We start from the raw sequence: 19,248 nt of genomic DNA on the forward strand, positions 1-19,248 counted from the left end.
AAGAAACCAGTGGAGTCTATGGAGAGCCACATGTGCCAAAACTAAATGCATCATTAAATAATTCTCATTAATTAAAATATTTTAATTAAATGAAACAAGCTAATTTTGTTTAACATTCTGGTATTGTGAGCGATGTTTCTAACAAATGACTTTAATTATTGATATTTTTTATTTACAAAGTAGCAGAACAAATGATAGAATCAGCCAATGTTCAGGGGAAAAACTTTAATATGACAACAATCCAATTCATTAAAAATACCTTTGATGTGAAGTTACACTGATGTATTCAGCACTATGCCGAGGTCATGTAACACTGGACTCCACTGAACTGAAAGGATGTCAAACATGATTACAGAGCAGAAACAGCACCGTGTGCTCCATGTTGAACTCTTTAGCTTTATTGACCAAACAGAAGGATGCAGTATACAAGCTCCACACACTGCTGATCAGATGCACTCGTCCTAAACGAAACATGAGTAACGCTGTGACTCGTAGGGTTCTCTGACCCACTCTCATGGTGAGCGTATTTTGTGAAATGGGACCATTTTCTTTGCCAAAGTTGGAAAACAGAAAATGTTTGAATTGGAACGCTCCTCTGTGACTTTCAAAAGTCCAATGTTTTTATTTTTATTCAGAATAATGTATAGGTCAGTAAAGCGAAACAGTATCTGCTCAAACACTGAGGTTAGTTGCAACAGCTAGTTTCTACTTTTCCTTCAGCTGCTACATTTTGCTTAATTACCTTTTTCTCTAGAACGGCAGAAATGAGTAAAATGTCATCTACACTCTCCAGAACCCAAGTTATACTTACTGTGTCATTCGTTCTCTGGTTATCGACTCGAATGAAAGAATAGCAGCAAATCATCACCTGAGACGAGCTGCATCCGAAAAAAGAACGTTTGCTGTTTTTTAGTTTCGAGGTTTAGGAAACAAACGAGTCGTTCTAAACTTTATAAACTTTGTTTCACCGACTTTTATCCATAATTTAGACGTTTCTCTAATAACATTTTGACTTGCAGTGAGCAGAGCACTTTCATTTATTTAAATTAACAGATTCTCCAACTCCTCTAATATAACCCATACTATACATTAATCAGAAACATGGCATTGTGCTATACCATTTGTTTAACAGCTGCAGGTTTTAAAGACAGACGGAAAACACGTTACAGGATATCAAACATGATATTTGTATGAAACCAAATCATTTCCACGTTCTGTGTCTGAACACTTCCTTTTCCCACCATCAGTGAAAACAAGTTCATGACATGACACAGGCTGTACTGACAGTTTATTCCCTTCACATTCTCATCAACACATTTCAGTAATCACTCACAAGTAGTGTCCATGCAACCGAGCATGAGCTCACGCTAGCACAGCTCAAACTCTGCACATGTTTGTGGTTTGTTGAAATGTACCAACTGGGAACCAGTCTGAACACAAATTGACAAAGTCACAACATTTACGGTACATGTTTAGACTCACACTCACTCAGGAATCACCCTTTCCGTGGAGTTTCTCTTCCGAACACTCAGGAACCTGACTGCTGGGTGGAAAATGAAACAAACTGTATCAAAGATTTCTCCAGGATGTGTCTGTGAGAGCAACGAGTTAACCTCCCTGTGATGGACAGCCACCCTCAGAAAACAGGATAAATACTGTAAAGGTCAAACTGTCCAAGCCTCCGATCACACATACTGTTACAAAAGACATTTATAAAAGGATGAGCGATAGAGAGCAGCCACAGATATTAGAAGAAAGTTTGTTCCTACAGATCAGGGCAACTGAGATTCTCCAACTCAAATCAGGGTTCATAAACCAGCTGTACACGTCAACTTTGTGACCATGACAAGACGACCAAATCTGTTGGTTTGTTTCCATTTTCATGTAAACTAACAGTCACACGTGGCAAGATTCTCTTCCGCTTATCAGGACTGCAGGGATGCTGGAGCGTATCCCAGCTACCACAGGGCGAGAGGCGGGGCACGCCCCGGACAGGCCTGTCACAGGGCGAGCGACCATTCAAACCTGTGGGCCATTCACAATCACCAGTTAACCTAACCAACTGTGATGTTCTGGGAGTACTGGGAGAGAACCACACAAAACACAGCAAGGCTGGACAGTGGAGTCGAACTCAGGACCTAACCACTGCACCACCGTGCCGCCATAATTATATATAGAAGAGTGTTCTAACAGAAACACATTTCAATGCAACATATTCACATTGTGGCTTTTATTTACTTCCATGCATGTCAGATGCATCTTACATGGCCCATTAATGCATGGCAAACTGTTCACAGGCATTTTAACAAAGCGCATCATTCTGATATCCCGGAGGTCACTGGGAGTGATCGTGTGCTCCTACACTGTTTGGACAGAGCTGGTCCTGGTTTTTAAGGCCCTAAACCCAGCCACATGTCACCCATGTGATGCAGGGCGGTTTCAAACAGACCCACGAGTCCCGGCCTAAAGGCCATCCAGATGAAGACAGTATACCATGTGCTTTTAACTTCACGCTATAGATGGACCCTGGATTTGTTTGGAGAGAATCCACAGTTACTGTCAGCAGTCCAGTCTGTCGGCTGCTGTTCTGATCTGCTACATCATACTAAGATAGAAACAACACGGATACAGATAATATAAAACAAGGGGTTTCTTCTATGTACAAGAGTCCTTTTGAGGGTTTTAGTCAACCCTGTTCATCTCCTTCAGAAATACACTTCTGCTCTTGTTTCTGTGTGCCGCACAGGTAGCCATGTCCATGCATTTGATTTTCCTCTGAGTGTGTGTGTGTGTATGTGTGTGTGTGTGTGTGTGTGCGCGCGTGTGTTTTCCTGGCCGTCTACTTGTGTTCTTTAGTAGGGGCAAAGTAGAGCTCCATGGGCTTGTTGACCTTCCAGTACTTTTCACTGACCAGTTCCAGGGAGAAGGAACCATTCAGAACCTGTGGACAGAGTTCAACACGTCATTTCCCAAACACACTGAATCACGCAGTATTTTGAATGTAGCCATTGAATCTGTTGTTGTTACTGTGAACTGTTTTTGCACATAGAAAAGCTAAACCTGCTGTCTCACCTTTGTGCACATCCCTTTACAACATCGTACGTCTACATCAAATGTGCCAAGTGCCAGTGTTTTACATCATTTCCTCAAGGATTAAAAAAAGGGAATAAGTGGTTAGCGCCCCCTAGTGTGGTGCCTCGTTGACTACAGCCAACATGAATTCTTCCACTTTAAAAATAAAACCACAAAGCTAAACCTTGGTATACTAATAATAATTCTATACTATATAACTTGTTTTATTTTTGTGCCAGCCCCTAACACTGTAAGAAAAACATGGGTTGGAAAAATTAAAAACTAATGGCCACCAGATTATCATACTGTGGGTGCAAAAAGTCTTCCGGTCTTACAGTCTGTGGGACAACAGCCTTCAGTCCACGTCTGTGTGATTTAGCCAATCACTGTGGATCACAGTGAAAAAGACAGGATAGATATATGTTTAGTAAAGCTGAGTGTGTCTGTGTGGGTGCTCACAGTGAACTGGTTTCCAGCTGTAGGTATGTAGATGGTGTACTGTTTCTCTGAAGCTGCCTCCACATTAACAGGACTGGCTTCAGCGTTTCTCCTCAGCTCCTCCAGAGCCAGTCGCACAGCCAGATATTTAGACAGGTGATCCACTGTGGCGTTACCGGATGTCTTTATGTAGCGAGGGACAAACTCCACACTGTGCAGACACAAAAGCACTCGTGTGAATATGTGCAGGAACTGGATTTTCAGAGCTAACGTAGGGTGTGTATTATATTGAAATGGATGTGTCAGCAGCAATGTCTGACTACCTGTTGTGAGCGTCATCCTTCTCCATCAGGGTGGGGTGTGGCCTAAAGACCAGCTCTATTTCACTGGCACCACCATCAATCACCGAGTCCCCGCCCCCGTTCTCTGCAGCGTTATCCATGTCCAAACCGCTGTCGTCGCTTGTCTTGGTGCGCTTGATGCTCGGCCCGGCCTCCTACAGAACCACAGTTAAAGATGAAGAGAGCTCACCCATCCTAAAAATCACTGTGGTCCTCACACTTGTGTGTTCGTCTCTTTTCCATTAGTACTCGGATCGACTCGCCACGCTTTTCAGGGTTTCCCATTAGATCACAGCTCCTGGTACCAGTAGGGATGGGTACCGGTATCCGGTGCCATGATGGCACCGGTTCTGACATAAACGGTAGTAACCAGACCGAAAAGCAGCGCACATTTCGGTGTTTTATTTCGGTGCTTTTTTTCCCCTGAGATGTCATACACTTTGGATTCTAGCCAATCATTTTACGTTTCCGAGGATAGTAGGCGGGTCCAGGTACGTACGTTCTTTTAGAGCAGAGCTACAGATTAAAAATGCCCAAGGCGAAGCGGTCAAAAGATGCAAACTCAGCAGCCTGCAACAAGTGCTTTAAGCTGATACTGTGATACTGTCAAAGGAGGTAACACCTCGAATCTGATGAAACACCTGCCGACGGGTTTTTTTTTTAAAGCTGAGAAATGCACCGTATTTGATAGCTTGCTGCGAGACCTCACACCGAGCACATCTACTGCGGGTGTGGTGCCTGTTATCGAGTTAGCAACATCCCCCAAGAACCCGAAGAGGAGAGTCCTGGCCCCTAGCCCTGCCAGTGTAGCAGAAATGATGAGGATGATGATGGCAGCAGCAGCAGCTTCTCTGCGTGAGTAGCTTAATGTTGTTCGTGTGTAATTTAGGTTGAGTAGGCTAACCACGTTATTACATTAATGCATGTAAGGTGAACTAGCAAACACCGTCGTAGTTACATGCGGCTGTCTTCTTGTTTGATGGCAGATGCTCCCTTCACCCTGGCCAAAAAGGCTAAAATGACCAAAGAAAAAGTGGAAAACAGCTAAACATGAGAGGTTTTTGGACAAAGTTTGTGTTTTTTCCATTGTTTAAGCACTGCTTCCAGCCAAGAGTGATGCCATAAATCCCCTATAGCTGCAGAAAAGGCTAACATTGTTATCTTTTTACAAAAAAAAAAAAAAAACAGCTAAACATAGAATAGAATAGAATTCAACTTTATTGTCATTGCACATGTCACAGGTACAGGGCAACGAAATGCAGTTTTTGGACCAATTTTGTGTTCTCTATTCTTTAAGCACCGGTTCGAGCACCGTTTAAGCACCGGCGCCGGATAAAACCTAAACGATACCCATCCCTAGGTACCAGTAACTAAAACTGAACCTGCTCGCCCAGGATTCCAGAACGATCTGAGCGGGCGGGTTAGGGGTTAGGGTTACCCTAACCCTAACCACCGATTGGCTGCTCAATGGCGTCACTCAAGGAGTCATGAGAGCGTCTTGTTCACGAAAACCAAACGGCCATTTTTGAAACACCGTGGTCCTTAAGTCTGACAAGAAGCCACAGATCGAGCATCAGGCACATCAACGTGGAGCATATTAACTATGCCACAGACGCCTGACCGCGTTGCTATGACAAAGAGGAGGAACAGGAAAAGTGTAAACTTCATCCTCCGTAAAAAAATTGATTTCCCAATTCAAACACATTTTAGTTTGAATAAAGTGATATCGATTCATCAAATCCGGAATGATTTTTAAATATAAATGTATTTTATCAGAAACTCCAGAATCTCAGGTTAAAGCTCACAAAACTATTTCAACAACCATCAAACAGCTGAAACAGTAAATGAGAGCAGCTGAACTGATTCCACACAAAGACGTAAACACCGAGTGTGGATCGTTCACCCAACGGCACGTACACAGACACGCCGTTGGCACTGAAAGCCAACAGCTCAAACATTCTGAGCTGCAGGTTTTGTCGCTCTGACCAAAACTCACTGAATCAGCAGCAAAAGAAGATCCAAACTACGCTCCACGTTTGATAAACATGGTCATGAATTCCCTTTGACTTTGGCTGGTTTGCTTCCAACTAAGGCTGCCACGATTAGTCGACTAGTCACGATTACGTCGACTATCAAAATCGTCGACGACTGATTTAATAGTCGACACGTCGTTTGAAGCTTTGTAAGATCCCAAAAGACGCAGGAATAAGTAGTAGGATTTAAGAGTGTAATAACGGACTGAAACAGAAGATGGCAGCACTGCATGTACAAGGATGCCAGCTGCCGTTAAACCCCGAAGAAGAAGAAGCTCTGTCCCAGAATTCATAGCGCAGCCCAGCTCAGTTTCCAACAATGGCGGCAACTAGTTAGTTTTACTATTACTCTTATTATTCTTTCTGGGTCACAAAATAAACGTTTAACATATTTTCAGGCGAGAATGTAGCTGTGTAAACCTCAAATATCTGCTCAGTTTATCAAGACACCACAGATTTTCAAAAGCGCTCCGACGTTTTCGGAGACGTCTGTTACCCACTAGCTCGATAGTTAGCCGGGAGCAAGGCTCACTAGAGCCGTGAGAACACCGGACTCCCGGCAAATCGTTTTCAAACCCACCGCCGTCTTTCGCTACTCAGGTTAAACATATATGAGTCACTTAGATAACTTCAAAATGTTATTGTTTGGCTTTTTTTTAGTATTTTATTTGTTCCTGAGTAAATCTGTTTGGCTGAGATTAAAGTTATAGTTTTTACACAGCTGAATAAACGTCAAGCAGACAGCTGATTATCAGAAGTGTGAGATGCTGGAGAATTTACTCCGGTGTCCTGTTATATTTTAGATAGCAAGGAGTTTATTAAACTTCACCGAAACAATCTGCAGATTTCATTAAAATTTAATAAACTATCATCTTGTCTTTATTTTTAGTTAGCACAGACCTTAAACACTTACAGCTGTAAGCTAATGATAGTTATATAAGAGCAGATGCTGCTGGTGCAATAAGCTGTACGTTTTACGTACAATGGATGATGATCTGATTAGTCGACTAATCGCAAAAATAATCGGTGACTAGTCGACTATCAAAATAATCGTTTGTGGCAGCCCTACTTCCAACACGATAAAATCACACTTCCTGCACAGCTCTGTGTGCTCAGAGACCAGTTTGCCATCAAAAATCTGTTTTCTGCATCATTAGCTTGATAATTACACACCAGTCTACTGCTGTATTCAGTGCTGCTCACTTCAGCAGCATCAGGTCATGTTTATATGTTGATTCATGGTTTTCTTCAGTTTTTGATCTACTGCAGAATATTTTTAAGGTTATCTGCTGTAAGAAGCCAGGACAGGAAAATCTCTTCATGTTTTTCTGTGTTTGATCCTCAGTTACTTTGACACAAAGACATCCGCTGTGATGCTCTGATGAAGTCTCACAGTGTCAGCTTTGTTTTTATACACAGACATAAATGTAAGGAGATGTAAATGATCAGAATTATAATATTTCCGACTGAGTAAACACTGAATCAATGGGGACTTTGTGATTCGATGATAGAAGTCAGTGATGATACCCAGCCCTAGTCATGCTCTACATGAAAAATAAAGAAAAGGAAGACAAAGACGCCAATGCCTCTGTTCCAGTAGTACCTATTGGTAAATGGACTGATTCTTATAGAGCGCTTTTCTACTCTCCCGGAGTACTCAAAGCGCTCTACACAACATGCCACATTCACCCAGTCACACCCATACTCACAAGCACTTTCTCTATATGCTTTCTAACTACATTCACACACATTCACGCGCCGATTGATGCATCGGAGAGCAACTTGGGGTTAGTATCTTGCCCAAGGATACATGACATGCAGACTGGAGGAGCCAGGGATCGAACCACCAACCATCCGATCAGTAGGTGACCTGCTCTACCTCCTGAGTAACAGCCACCCCAAATCAACCTAATCCTAATCAACTACACTCGGCTTAGGTTGTTTTCCATTACAACTGAGTCAATGTGGGTGAGGTTGTTACAGCAACGCGGCCTGAAAGTTCTGCGTGTAGCTTGTACCAGGTAATAACACCTAATGGAAAATCCTAAAACCGAGTCCAGTTGAATCAAACAGGTACACGTGGAAAAGAGGCTTAAGCGGTACACAGAAAGCGTCCATGTATACCACATCATACCTGGTTGCTGTGGACGGAAGCGTTGCTACAGTGGGAAGAGTCTCCATTATCCTCAGCTCCACTGCCGTTCTCCACTGTGTGCCTCTTACCACGCTGTAGTCTGACACAGAGGTAACTCTCATTCATTGAAATGGACTGAGTTTAATGTGAGTATTTGGAGCATTTGTACATGTCCTTTACCTGGTCATAGCCTGTATCTTCAGCCCTTCTTCTATGCTGTGGGATAAGGCTTGCTGGTTGTTGTGTTTGCTGATGCGGGCCAAAACTCTTTCCTGGTGGGCTTCGTACTCGTCACGGCTCGGGTAAATCTTACCTGAAAGTAGAAAAATGCCACCGAAAGACTTCACGCACCATGTCCACACGTAAATAAACAGGAAATAACTACATAATATATACACACACGTTTTCAGACTGGGTCTGAAAGTACACGTACATAACAATTTGTTTTTACATAATGATCCAATTACAATAAATTAATGAAGGCTGTGTTTAAAAAACATTTATTTTGTATTATGTTTCTCTACAGAAAACTTGAGTATGAACCAAATAGTGATTTTGGAGAATTGTTGATTGTAGTGATTTCATACTGTGCTGTAATCATCATCATCTGATTTCTAAAACTGAGAAAACTAAAGAAATGATTTTGGACCTTAGGATGTGCACATGACTCAGTGGTGATTGATGGGTGTACGACACAGCAGGTTAGCTCATATGAATACTCAGGCATCTATATGGATACCTACAAAGAGAACCAGTCTCTCCAGTAAAGATATGAAAAAGATTGTGATTCATCAGGATCATAAAACTGTTAATGATCCATCCCATATCTTCTCTGCAGTACGAGCCGTTACTCTCAGGGAGACGGTACAGAGCAAAGAAAACAAAGCAGCAGAAAGTCTCGTTCCTCCCTACATCTGTTGCACTTTTAAATAAGTACTTGGCACTATTTAAACCTCTGGAGCAACATCGCTGTGTAACTGAACACTTGCTGGCGTCGTGTCACAGGAAACAAAGGTGTATTGATGAATCTATTCACTTATTTATGGATTGATCTTTGTTGCTGCTTTCATTATTCAAATGCTGCCATGTTTCTTCTTCCACAGTAACGTGAAAATGACACAAAATGTTCTTCCTGCAGGCATAAGAAACCATCAACATGTGGATGTAAAGCACAACTTTCCTGACATCACTTACTAATCAGAGCATCAAAATTGGGGTCTGGACGCAGCGATCTCTTGGACACCAGCTTCTTACGACAGGTAGGACACTCTTTATTACTGCGGAGACAGCAAACGGCATCAGTGCCACTTCCACATGAACAACAGGTAATCATGCACAACATCTCAGTTGTTTTCCAACGTCTGTATCGGTGTTATGAAAGCAAAACTCATGACCTGTGAAAGCCTGAACAACAACAGACGAAGTGACAGTATGTGAAAACAGTATATCAAAAACAAGGAAAATTCATACCACACTGAGGCCGTGCTAGCCCATCAGCATGAGACGATGCTCGGACTGTTACTGTGCATCTGCATGCCTAATGCCTATATCTGTAAGTGTGAGTGGAAGCAGGTGCTGTGACTGTAAGATGGTCACTCTCACACATCAACCTTCAGGTGAGAAGCTTTGGCTTTTTGAACCAGTCTCACTGCTGTATTATTACTATGCTAATATCCTGTGGGGTAGGTGCAATGTGTTTTATTAGCCATGTTTTAGTGCCATTAAAAGAGAGAGTGGATTTGGAAAGAGCAACTCATTGATAAAAAGTTAAAACTAATTTCCTGGGCTAAATTTGGCCGTTAACTCTGGCCTTTGAATAAAGCTCGCTTCAGCCAAAACCAATCATGGAAGGCTACACAGGCTTCCCGACAGGTTGACAGATGCTCCGTGACTTCACTGCCGCTCTCTCTGTCCAGCTGTGACGGTCATATTACTCAGGTGTTCCCGTGCACTCACCCAGATCTCAAAGCTGTGATGATGCAATCAGCACAGAAGCGATGCAAACATTCTTTGGTAGTCATTGTGTTCTTCAGCATGTCCAGACAGATAGGACACATAAGTTCACTGTGCAAGGACCTGGGTGACACCGCTATTTCCAGGCCATCTGTGATAGCCTCCTGTGGCAGAAGCAAACACACAGACTGAGGTTAGCACCAAGACGAACCAGGCCTAACATCACAAACACAGCCGTGCCACAGGCTGACTGTGATGAGGTGGTATTAATGATTACCTGTGGAGTCCTCTGTAGCTCGTACAGACTCAGCTCCCAAGTCTTGCTGAGGGGTTGGACCCCATTGGTCTGAACTGTCTGAGTCATCACTGAAACTCTGAAAAACAGAAAGGAAAAATGGAGACCCTTCTGCAAATCAATGATAACGAGTTATTCACTCCAAATTAATGGTAAGCACAGCACACTTTTCTATTGTCACACATAAACATGTAACCTGTAATGTCAATGAGTAAAATAAAAGTTCAGCAATGAACCAAAAATCAAAAAAGGAGAACAACCAGAAAGAAAGACAAAAAACTGGTGGACAGGGAGTCGGGTTGGTGGGGGGTGTGGGGGGTTGGGCGGAAAGGGAATGGGACTGGAAGTCAGCCAATCAGAAAGCAGAAGACCAAAAGGTCTCACTCCCCGCTGACCTCTGTTCACCGTGCTGGATTCACAGCGCACAGGAAGCCACGATTTGTTTCCTTCAAAGCTTGCTTTAGCACATCAGTGCTGCGATTAATGCAGAAGTCAACACAGACACACAAACCCTTCATTCCTCATGAGCAGCAGCAAAACTCAGAGCAAACTTTTTACCATAAACGCACTGACATTAGTGTTAGCGCTGGCATCTGACACATTCTCACCCAGTTTGTCCGACTGGATGAAACACAGCACTGTCACTGAGACATCACACTGATCCACAGTCTTACTCTGTACTTTTTTCTATTATAGTTATTTACTTATACCTTTCATAGTAAATTAAGCTGCCAGTAAGTTTTTATAGAATTAGAAAACAATGTGTTTACAGTGTCTATTTTATAAAATCCCCATCTAAGCTCAGAACAGAACAGAAATATCCTTTATTGTGCCTCATTGGGAATATTCAGGTGTCGCTGACAGGCAGACATGCAGATTAAAATATTTAAACTTGTGGGTGCTGACTTCTCTCAGACTTTAATTCAGGACTCTTGGAGGGACTCGTCTCTCTCGCGCTCTCTTTATAGTCTCCATTCATGGAAAGGACTAAGAGGTTTTTTTACTTTCCAGACTGAAGCAGCTAAGGTCACTGCGCCAGTAAAATGCATTTCTTGGATAGCAGTTGGAAACATCGCCTTCAACAGCATTTCATTGTCATGTTATCATTTTAACAAATGTAACTCTTTAGATCAGCGGTCCCCAACCCCCGGGCCTCGGACCGGTACCGGTCCGTGAGTCGTTTGGTACCGGGCCGCGAGAGTTGAGGCTCAGGTGTGAAATGTATGGTTTTCAGGGTTTTTATCGGTTTCCAGCGTTATTTTGTTATCGTTTTTATCGTTTACTCGGTTTTCCTGGGTCTTTTCACGCGTGTTATGAATAAATCTTCTTTTTTTCGGTACCGGTACTAGTTTTATTTTGTTGTATTTATCCGCGACACCTTAAAGGCCGGTCCGTGAAAATATTGTCGGGCATAAACCGGTCCGTGACGCAAAAAAGGTTGGAGACCGCTGCTTTAGATGTAATAGGGTTGTTAGGAATCTTTATGGTCTTGTTTTGTTTAGACGTAGGGCTGGGCGATATGGCCTAAAAGCCATATCGCGGTATAATTTGAAGCATGTACGGTAACAATATATCTCACGATATATTCTTTTCTTCTGTATACTGTATATTCCGCACTATAAGGCGCACTTAAAATCCTTTAATTTTTTAAAAATCGACAGTGTGCCTTATAATCCGGTGCACCTTATGTATGAATTCTGGTTGTGCTTACTGACCTCGAGCCGATTTTATGTGCTACAGAAATCTGTCAAAATGTTTTAGTACGACTTTGGTAGCTACGAAGCCGCACCGCTTGATGGATTGTCGGAGCTTTAAGGCTGCCGTAGTCAGGAGCCTCGCGGAGTAATCTGGGTCCAAAACTCCGTCCGCTTCAGGTCCCAAAGTCAAACAAACACTGCGCCATCACTGAGAGTTACAAACTGTCTAAATTCTTTCATCTGTAATAAAATGATCAGCGTTGCTGCTTTACCAGGTGTAACAATTAAGTTTAACATCCAGGAAAACACAATTTATTAAATTCAACGGAGTTAGAAGTTAGCAGGAAGTTAGCTTGCTAGCTGAGAAAATTCAAACATACAGCTCTGTTATCACTTCCAACATAAATGAGGACAGAAAACTAAACAGCAGCGACATTTGTAGGGTTACTGAAGTTGTCGAGAACCTTAGACAAAAATAGCAGCTTAGAGATTGGTCTAAAATTGCCAAGAACTGACGGGTCCAAACCAGGTTTTTTTAGAAGCGGCTGAACAACAGCTTGTTTAAACGAACGAGGAACAGTTCCATTTGAGATACTGCCATTTACAATAGCGAGGATGTTAGGGCCGACTGTCTTCAGTACATCTCTGAGAAATGGCGTAGGTAACACATCCAAGGGGCACGTAGTTGGTTTCACGTAGTTGGCATTATTATATCAGAAAAATGGGAAAATGAAACTGGTTTAAATTTGGAGAGAATGAACATGCAGGTGGTTCAGAAGGGTCGTGGGATGGGAGCGGGATATGTGCTCTGATATTATCAATTTTTTCAGTAAAGAACTTTTGAAAATCCTCAGAAGTGTGTGAGGCAGTCGAAGATATCGCTCTTACTGTCGCCCGGCATAATTTCCACATGATGTTGTTTGCAGCCGCTGCAACGCTTTCGACCAAAACAGGTGCAGCTTGATGACACCATCAACATGCGCTATCGCGGTATAGCCAAAATCTCAACTGTTGGCCAAATTCATATTGTTTCTACCGTATACCGTTTATACCGCCCACCCACATTTAGACGCTTCAGTGTGATCCTTACTAGATGTCATCTTTACACTGAAAGCACACATCCAACTGTTACATGGTTACAGCTAATGCAAAGAGAAATTGTATGCTTTTGTTGAAAGGAAACCCATCTATGAAATGATTATGAGTGGGTACCATCATGACACCTCGGACACACAGAAGCCCTTGTATACTTCTCATTGGTATCCACACAGGTACTAATACCCCAGTAATCGGCTTGGCTCAACTCAACTCGGTTTTTAGGCTTTTCCATTGGGTGTTAGAACCTGTTACCAGATACTTTTTTAGTACTTATTTGGCCAGGCTATCTGAAATTGTGTCGTCAACAGACTGCCATCAATGGGCTGGTCAGTAGAGTCGCTTGATGAGTCACGACTCCTTCGCGATAATCCAATCCAAGCCGAAAGTGGACAACAAGGGAAAAGGACACACAAAAAACAACACTGTGGTGTCTGACGAAAAGTCATACGCCAAACAGCAGGCATTTCACATTTCACGCAAACAAATGACATCACGGGGTCGCTATAACGACTCCACGCAGATTAGGTGGTACTCCACTGAAAAATGGAAAATTATTTCTAATTCTTAACTGGGCTGATGTGTTTGGTGCTCACGACACACAGGTTTGTGTAACCTGAGCATATGGATCACTCCTAATAACAGTTCGTCTATGTACAGATAATACAAGAAACCAGTGTTATTTGTGTTGTATGGGGCTGTTCTGTCGTGGGTCTGAGAGGTTTGTCTAGTCAGAATGTTATATTGTATATATGTGTGTCTGTCTTACAGTGTACTCTCATAATGTAAAGAATAGCTGCTGCAGATAATGGAGACCTTAATAAGTTTCAAGTTAGACTTCTGTGCCTCCCTGCTTGGCCTTATTTCTCTGTCTTGTCACGCCGCTGCTGCGTCTCATTTGGGTGTTTGCAGCTTTGCTCCTTATTACCTGTTGGCCTCTGTCTTTGTTTTGGTTTTGCCCGAATAACAACATGGCAAAGACTACCCAAAATGCATTGCGATACCCAGCACTAAAGAGGTGAAAATGGGGGTGGTTCACATAAAACACAACGAGCGGTTTGAAAGGCAAGCTACACAATCTTTCCACATATGAAGAATAAAATATCAATAAACACAGTACAATGGGACGTAAAACTGGGGCTGCGTTGACCAGTACATTACCATGACGTGTTTGTACCGCAATCATTAATCTGTGTCCATAAACAAAACCCTGTGTGCAGCACACATTCAAATTAGACACGGTTTCTACGGCTGTTAGCGTGTAAACGGGTTTTCTAAAACGCACAGGCAGCTGAGTCGACTCTAATATTAATTTTCCACCAAGTTATTAGTGTTAGCTTATCAACTGTTGTTCACGGGCAGACCTCGAGCACAGATTTCAATGAACCCACGGTGCTCGGCTGCTAACCACGGGCTACCGAAGAGGCTAGCTGCTCCTCGCAGCGCTAACGCCAGAAAGGAGCTGAACACAGACCGTGACAAAGACCGCACGATCGTGGCGGACACTCATCTCGTTTCCATTTAAATAGCACACACAATTACACGACGAGTTATTCAATAAAATACTCGGGACGGAGTCACGAATGTAATTTGTGGCTGTGACAGAGGGGAAAACAACAACAGACAAGAGCCGAGCACCGCTGTCCTGAGCTGAGCTGTGCGGCTGTCCAGCCTCCAGAAAACAGCGTGAAACAACCACAAACTGACGCCTGGAGCTTTTTAACCACAACTTCCCACACAGGAGCGAAGCAGGGATCCCAGCTGGAAACATCATTTTTTCCATACTTACATTTTCAGTTGTAAGAGACGATCCAGCCAGCGCGTTTAGGCGAAGGCAATATGGCGGACACACAAGAAGCAACGTAACCTGGGAAACCGAGTCCTGTGCTGGAGGGGCCTGATCAGGTGACATCTGTACACGTCAACGACTGTAGAAGTCACTGCTACACACCCATCACCCAAACTCCCATCAAAATCAATAAAAAACACTTTAACGGAAGCCAGCTTCACCTAATTATGACCTATTGTCTTATTATATGGAAAAATGTGTCATGAGTAATAAGTAACAATCTCATCATATTAATAAATCGAGTCATAATTTGTAAACATAAATTATACCAATAGTTTCTGATATATGATATAGTTAATCATGATTATGAAAAACCCACCTCATAAATATAAAATCTTAAATAACAAGTGTTTTTGTTTGTGTTTTTTTAATTGGACTGGTGGATGGTGCAGTGGTAAATGGATTGGTTGTAATATAGTTATTCTCAACTCTGCTTGAGCTCTCAAAGCACTTTACACCACCAACCTCAGTGACTTTTTCTGTGCCTGAGCGCATTCTGTCGAACATTCACACACATTCACACTCTCATGAATGCGCTGGGAGCAGCTCTAGGTTTGCGTATCTTGCCCACGTACACTTTGGCATGCAAGCTGGGAAACAGAGCTGCTGTGTCAGAAGGAACCTGTGATGCTTGTGTGCAGCCATTATCCAGACACCTTCCAGTGCAAACATAATAATATCGAAGCCCTGGCAGTTTTTAAATAAAGTCATTATAAAGATGTGTATGTTAATATAACACAAAGTGTTTCTTATTCACAATGTCATCATAATGTCATCATTTTAAAGAATAATTTAGAGATAGTCCTTATAACACAGCACAAAGTGCTGATTATGAAAACTTAAACATAAACTCCTTTTCCATATGTAACTGAATCAGAACAGGTGAAGCCATATTGAAATGTATTTTTCTTTATTTTGTATAGATTTTTTCTTTTCTTTGCTAAATGAACTTCTGAATATTGTTTACATGATTGAAATAAAATGAACAAACAAACAATAAACAATCATTTTAAGAGGTGTTTCATTATTGTGCCAGTTTCTTTTCTCTTTTCAGTGGCAGACGTGGACTTCCACACTTTTCTGTTTTCCCATCAGAAACAGATTTGAGTCTTGACTTGTTCATTGCTCTTCTATGTCTGGTTACCACCAGCACAAAAGCCACAAATAGTTTTCCTTTTTATATTTTTTGCTGTGGGTATGAACCAATCCAACGAGCAGATACATGCATAGCATCTCAACATGATGATGAGACGCTATGGAAGAAATGAGGGTATTGTGTTAGGGAAAAACCTCGGTCTGTCCGAGGGTGGTATTTTTACACCAAATGATCAGAAATACACACAAAGTCAGACAGAAACACTCTGATAAGGATGCATTTTTCTGTCTGCTTCACAGTCAGCCACACATCAGAGTCTTTAATTGTTGTACTGGAACGTAGTTTTTAATCACTGCCACTAGAGGACATCAGTGCTCGAGGTTAGCCTGTCACTGATTTACAGGGCAGTTTGCCAGTATGGGAACTAAGCTCATGTCTATGTTAATAAAATAATTGTTTAAATAGCTTTTAAATTACTATGCTTTAGTGTGAAGCAGGTTGAAATGACTGTATAAGTTGTGATATATTGCATAATACATCTTTTGCTTTCTCACACATAGTGTATGGTGTTAGAGGGATTGGCCACACCCAGCTGGTACGAAGAGAAAGAGACTGATAGGAACTGTGAAAAGACAAGAAAAAGTAAAGAGAGTAACTGAATGAATGGTTTTTAATTATTGTTTCAGATAACTAAAGTAAATATTAGAAAAAATAATATGTAGATATAAAATACACAAACTACACCTTTGAGGAACACTGAGAAAATAAGTCAAGGCACTAGTTGTGCTGTTTGTACCCATTCTTATGTGTGGTATCAGTGAATGGACTGGTTAACACCGATTTGCATGAGCTATGGGGACTTTCAACATCCACACACTGTGTATTTTATGACCACACACAACCTTAGATGTGGCATGAGCCGTGGATGTCAGGATATCAGGACATGCCTTGAGGCGGATCTATTTCAGATGATTAAAAAAACGAGGGGAATTAGTTTTTGAAAATAGAAAATCACCCAAAATTACAACGAGGAGCAATATAGGCAAAAAAAAGTGCAAAATGACACCAAAATGTTGACAAGTAGGAACAAAATGATCACAGAGATACTAAAAGACAGCCAAGAAGAGCATCGCTAATTGTAAGCATGTTAGGGGGCTAAAACAGGAGGCTTGAGGCAGAGATGAGCTGCAGACCGACCATGTGTTTATTCACCAACATTAACAATGCCAAACCATAACACATAATAAAGCGATGCAGCCCAGTGGTGGGACATGGTTCCAGCAGCCTCTGATGTCAGTGCACTGCTGCTAACTGGCCCTCGACCATAACCTCATCTGGGGTTACCTGCTAAACCAAACTAAAAACTGCAAGGATTTTCTGCAGGGAGAAAATGTACGTGAGACACAATCTTGTCACCAGAATACTCAGTTAGGATATAATTTGGCCCTCCTACCTAAGGATGCACATCAGGTAAATATTAAAATAATATTTCCCACCTAGGCAGACATTAACCAGCACTCACTGAAGGACTGCCAACAAGAAAAACCTGAAGACAAATAACCAATAAAAACACGTCAGACTTCTTCTATGACTGTCATCTTTTACACAAATGTCATGATTACTCATGTATGTTAATCTGGCCAAGCAATGAAGAAGACCTTCATTACACATTAAAAGGTAATAAATAACCATAAAGAAGCCCTTTTAAGCACGAGCGCTGGAAAACAACAGGGACAAATTATGTAAAGTCAAACTATGTAAAATCATCCAGTAGTCCACTTCACATGCACCATCAGAACCGTTTGGTTTACGTGCAGCTTGGATAGAGTGCTCAGGGGGCAGGACACATGGAAACCTTTGCTGTGAATGAAGGAGAAAATTACCTACACTGTTGTCTGTGCTGCAGGACATCACAGTTTCTGTTGGAGACCTGGTAGGACTCTGCTTAAGGCCAACAGCATCAGACATTTTCTTCAATTCAGTGTTATTTATACAGCGCCAATTCACAGCAACAGTCGCCTCAAGGTGCTTTATATTGTAAGCTAGACCCTACAATAATACTTCATTTCAGTTCATTTAGTTAATATAAGACAGTAGACATAATGAAATTTCATTTATTTTCAACGAACGGCAAGGTATAAAAGTACTTTTTACAAATGACACCAAAATAACAACAGTAAAAAAAACCAAACTGAAATAGTAATATCTATACTGATGTGGACTAGGTAATGTGTTAGTAAGGAAAGGATGCTAAGGCAAGTCAACCTACAGAGGGCTGAATTTAAAGACATCCTAAAAATCAAAGTGGAATGATGAGTGGATGGTGTTCTGGGGGATTACCTCCCAAATCTGGACCAGGGCATCACCTCCACCTCCAGTCTCCCACAAGAGCACTGGTATTGTTGTGCACAGTGTTGGGTAAGTTACTTTAAATTAGTAACTTAGTTACATTACTAGTTACTTCTATCAAAAGTAACTCAGTTACTTCAAGTTACTCGTTACTTTCAAAGTAACTAGTTACTAGGGAAAGTAACTTTGGTTTTACTCAGAATTCTCTTGTTAATGTGTTGCTTCTGTAACTGGATGCCAGCCAGATTGCCAGTCTTCTAGCTTGCTTACTTGCCACAGTGCACTGTGCCACCTACCAACAGAAAGGAAAAGATAATGTGCATATTTCCATGAGAGAAATGCCACGCCTGGACCGTCGTTGACCACCGCCGTGATTCTAGCCTACGTCACAGCGTCATGTGCGCTTTTTACATCCAACACAAAAACTGCAGTCGTGGTGCTTTGATTGTACTCAGAACTCGGAAATTCTGCCTTCCGAATAGGAAGATGTAGGTAACACCAGACTGCAGAAGAGCTGCATACAGGGCTGGACTGGGACAAAAAATCGTCCCGGGCATTTTGACTACAGACCGGCCACCATTATAGGAAAGATCATAAAGCCTTTGAATGCAAACAAACGCTGTTGTGACAGTGATGTACACTGTCTTGTTGGTATATATGTATCAATCTATCAATCGTTTGTTGTAAGATTCAGATAATTATTTGTTAAAAGCAAGACATTTTAAATGAGAATAAGAAAGAAAAGTATTTCTTTGTGCCCCCCTCTCCCTGTTAATGCCCTACCTGCCCCCCTGGCCAGGTAGGGCATGATGCCTAATGATGCCTCACACGTGCTCTGTTTAGACCCAGACCAAACAGTATTGTCTGACTGACGGACGTTACATATGGCCTAATAA

At 42.0% G+C, this 19,248-nt stretch overlaps 1 protein-coding gene across 1 annotated transcript; it reads right to left on the minus strand.

Moving 5' to 3' along the window:
• Positions 1-210: 210 nt before the first annotated feature.
• rnf2 (ring finger protein 2) lies at positions 211-14,954 on the minus strand. Its single transcript, XM_084912050.1, has 9 exons — positions 14,848-14,954; positions 10,249-10,345; positions 9,975-10,135; positions 9,213-9,295; positions 8,199-8,331; positions 8,019-8,118; positions 3,834-4,006; positions 3,532-3,721; positions 211-2,941 (listed from the first exon to the last, which is right to left on the minus strand). Exons 2-9 carry the CDS (start codon positions 10,333-10,335, stop codon positions 2,840-2,842), a joined length of 1,029 nt encoding a protein of 342 aa, XP_084768176.1. The 5' UTR covers positions 10,336-10,345; positions 14,848-14,954; the 3' UTR covers positions 211-2,839.
• Positions 14,955-19,248: the final 4,294 nt, after the last annotated feature.

Source organism: Perissodus microlepis, chromosome 18 (genome assembly GCF_051167445.1).
Source record: "Perissodus microlepis isolate ML-2025 ecotype Zambia chromosome 18, ASM5116744v1, whole genome shotgun sequence".
Classification (NCBI taxonomy): Eukaryota; Metazoa; Chordata; class Actinopteri; order Cichliformes; family Cichlidae; genus Perissodus; species Perissodus microlepis.

Coding starts and splice junctions, on each gene's coding strand:
- rnf2 (XM_084912050.1), bottom strand. CDS start 10,335: ATGACTCAGACAGTTCAGACCAATGGGGTCCAACCCCTCAGCAAGACT. Junction 10,136..10,248: donor AGCTACAGAGGACTCCACAG/GTAATCATTAAT, acceptor CTTCTGCCACAG/GAGGCTATCACAGATGGCCT. Junction 8,332..9,212: donor CAATTTTGATGCTCTGATTA/GTAAGTGATGTC, acceptor TTCTACTTTCAG/GTAAGATTTACCCGAGCCGT.